General features: G+C 39.3%; 1 protein-coding gene across 1 annotated transcript in view; it reads right to left on the bottom strand.

Moving 5' to 3' along the window:
• CLTCL1 (clathrin heavy chain like 1) overlaps positions 1-3,259 on the bottom strand; it is an 85,457-nt gene that overhangs the window by 68,492 nt on the left and 13,706 nt on the right. Inside the window, exon 2 of the mRNA XM_015586793.2 lies at positions 2,514-2,721. Within this exon, the coding sequence (XP_015442279.1) occupies positions 2,514-2,721 (208 nt within the window). The remainder of the gene's footprint in view (positions 1-2,513; positions 2,722-3,259) is intronic.

Below are 3,259 nucleotides of genomic sequence, written 5' to 3'. Positions count from 1 at the left end.
TAATATAAACTCAATCTATCTTTAAAATAAAGAGGAAAGGGTAAAGTTTATAAAAAGAAACATGGGAATACTCAAAAGGTAATGTTTCACAATAAAATAAATATACTTGGGCCAGTAACATAAGCAGTCAGCGAACTTTATCTAGAAAAGGACATAGAAGATCTTTATCACACTTTTGTCTTTTTTGTTTTTACAACTCTTTAAAAATATAAAAACCATTCTTAGCTTGGGGGCTGTACAAAAACAGGCAGTTTGCTGGTCCCTCAGAGTATTAATGTTCCATTAAAATGAGCAACATATGAAGAATGCTACCCCCACTTCATGCTCTTTTGGTCAAAGGTAAAAATGTATCTCTTGTTTAAAAATACTCACTACAAACCTATCAGCAGAGACAGTCTGAAGAGACATTGGGGTGAGCAAATCTCCCCCAGGCTTCTCCAGAAGGGCTGGTGACAATATAGGCTTAGCAATCAGCCAGACACAAGGGCAGACTACAAAGGTAGATCTTTTTAAAAAAGATGTCCATCTCCTGAAGAGCCCTTTTCCAATTACAAGACATTACCAGCCAAAATGGGGAATCTGCGAGATTCAAGCCTAGGTCCCTTGACTTCACATTGGCACCTATGGAACAGCTAAGGTGTATGAAACAATAAAAATGTAACTAAATCAGTGTACAAATACTTTTTAAAAAAACAGTTTTGCTTATTTTGCTCTAGGGTCTTTAAAACACTGTATATTCTCCATTTGCCAAGTTTGTATCATGAGGGTCCAAGGTCATCCTTTTGTCTACAGGATTACAGTAAAAATATGATAAAGCCTTAAAATTACCCACTTTGGTTCCACAGCCTCCTACTTTCTTATGCAAAAGAAAATAACACTCAACATTATTACAGTTGAAGCAATTCATATGAACACTGAGAAAGAAATTAAAAAGAAAGTAGCAGCGCCTGCCATCTAGAGGCTGGCCTAGCCTTCACAGCCAGGCCATACTGCTCTCCCACGGGACATAAACCATCTCAGAAAACACCAAACTCAGGCAAGATCCCTCTGAGATCATGATGAAGTGAAGCAAAACAAGGCTGCTTCAGAATCTGATCTAAGCACAGACAAAAACAAAGTTACTATACATCCCACAAAATACCAAACAGCCCCTCTCCTGTCTAAAATGAGTCACTGCCACTTTACCATTTACAGCTTTATCCTTACTCTAATTGGCCCTCCCTTATAGATAGGATTTATTGAGATACCCAATCATAAAATTACCCCCATTTTATGACAGCATCCAACCTATAGCAAACTCCTGTTTCCTTAGGCTATCCCCCAAATCATCTAGCGAAAGCCCAAGTCCTATAAAAGGTACTTTCTAACACCCTCTACTGGGACACCCCCTCCCCAGCCCCCATGATGTGCATTCTCCCTTGCTGCAGTGAGTAATAAACCCAACTTGTTCAACTTCAGGTTTATTCCTGGTGGTCTTTGGCTGGAGGGGACTGACAACACATAAATATTCTATGCCCCTTCTACCCCCCAACATGAGATCCATACTGTACACTGTTAAAGAGAATGGTACTAGAGAATCAGAAAGACTAAGATGTTGGTTATGCTAGGTAAGATCTCTCAATGACGTGCTAGGTAAAGTCTCTCAAAAGTACTGCAAAATAGAAAATGCAGGAAAGCCAGAAGTATCATTAAGAATCTATAAGGTTTAATAATTTCCTCAATTAAACTTAGAATAGTTTACATTGCTTATACTACATGTTCAAAAAAATTCTTTAATAAGAAATAGTCAATAACAGAAAAAAGGTCATTTTGAATTTTAAAAATTGAGCTATTTCTTTTTAAATAGAACAGTCTTATTTAACTTCCAGATGTCCATCTACCTACTAAAATGACAAAGTAGACACTATTTCCATAACAAAATAGAAGCACAGGCAAAGCTAATATTTGGCATTCACAAACTTTAGGTCCAGAAAGATCTTTCACTTTTCAGGGTAATAATGCATGTCATAAAAAACTTAATAAGTCTGGTATATATATAATCCTTTCATTTTCCAAATCATGGCAAGCACCCAGGGTCCCCTAAGTTCAGAGAAGTGAAATTCTATTTATCAACAGTTACACTGTCATCTATGTGTTTCACGAGAGCAGTAACTAACTTGGCTCATACTCTAGGATGCCTGGAGTGCTACTGTAAAGGAACCCCTAATGGGTCAAGGGCACCACATGGCCCTACTAGTGAACACGCACAATGCAGTCATAGCCCTTTCCAGACACAGCACCCATAGGGACGAGGCCTTGGGCATTCGCTCCCTCTTGTGTATTTGACACTACAGGTAATGGTACAAAAAGCTCAGGTGCTCAGAGACCTCTTATTAAATAGGTCATGTAAAACATAGCTTTTGCTAATTTTTGGAATTAAGTTTAATAATATTGATGACACTTGTCTAATATTTAAGGTAACAAAGCAGGTAAAGGGAGTTGAAACTCCCTTCTAAAAATCCCATCAGGCTTACCTTTCAGAGCTATCACCTTAGAGGCTGGGTTCATGATTGCGCTTTCTGCAGAGATGGGCCGTCTGATTGGTGCCATTGGGTTACTCATGTCAATAATCACTACCTGCACCTGCTCGCCGACTTTCTCTCGGACACATATAAACTTGTCAGATTCCATGGTCAGTGTGCTGAACCCAATGTTGGCTGGATTAATTCCCAGGTTTTGGAGCTAAACAGAAAAGAAATATTTGATTACAGTAAGGTTTTCCTCTCTTAAATACATCAGATCTAGCCCATTATTTAGCAAAGTCTAACAGAAGGAAGAGGAAAATTTAAACAGGTTTAGAAAGAAGTTAACTTTAAGTGACTCTGAGGTAGATGTTGACTTGCCTTTCTATACCTTTGGTAGGTACAGATAATGCATCCATAGTGGGCTGTGAGTCAGTTCCCTAGGAGCTTATAATCCCTCAGGGTTGATGAGAATACATAAGAATAAGGATAATACTAGGGAGAAGTAAGGATGCTGTAAGTGATATAGACAGAAAGAGATCGGCACGGGGGCGGGGGGGGGGAGGTGAAGGTGGAGGAGCCCAGAAAATAACACCCCACAGGCAAACTCAGAGCTGAGGAGAGCCCTGGCAAGGAGGTGGTCTTAGAGAGGTGAAGGGGGGGGCGGTTAGAGTGGGGAAAAGAGAAAACACAAAACTCGTTTCTCCAAAACCACACAATAACAAAGAACTACACAAGAGTTTTTTTTAAATATTTCC

Source organism: Pteropus alecto, unplaced genomic scaffold (assembly GCF_000325575.1).
Source record: "Pteropus alecto unplaced genomic scaffold, ASM32557v1 scaffold113, whole genome shotgun sequence".
Taxonomy (NCBI): Eukaryota; Metazoa; Chordata; class Mammalia; order Chiroptera; family Pteropodidae; genus Pteropus; species Pteropus alecto.
The sequence above is the reverse complement of the archived record's forward strand: the minus strand, read 5'-3'. Positions and strand labels throughout refer to the sequence as shown.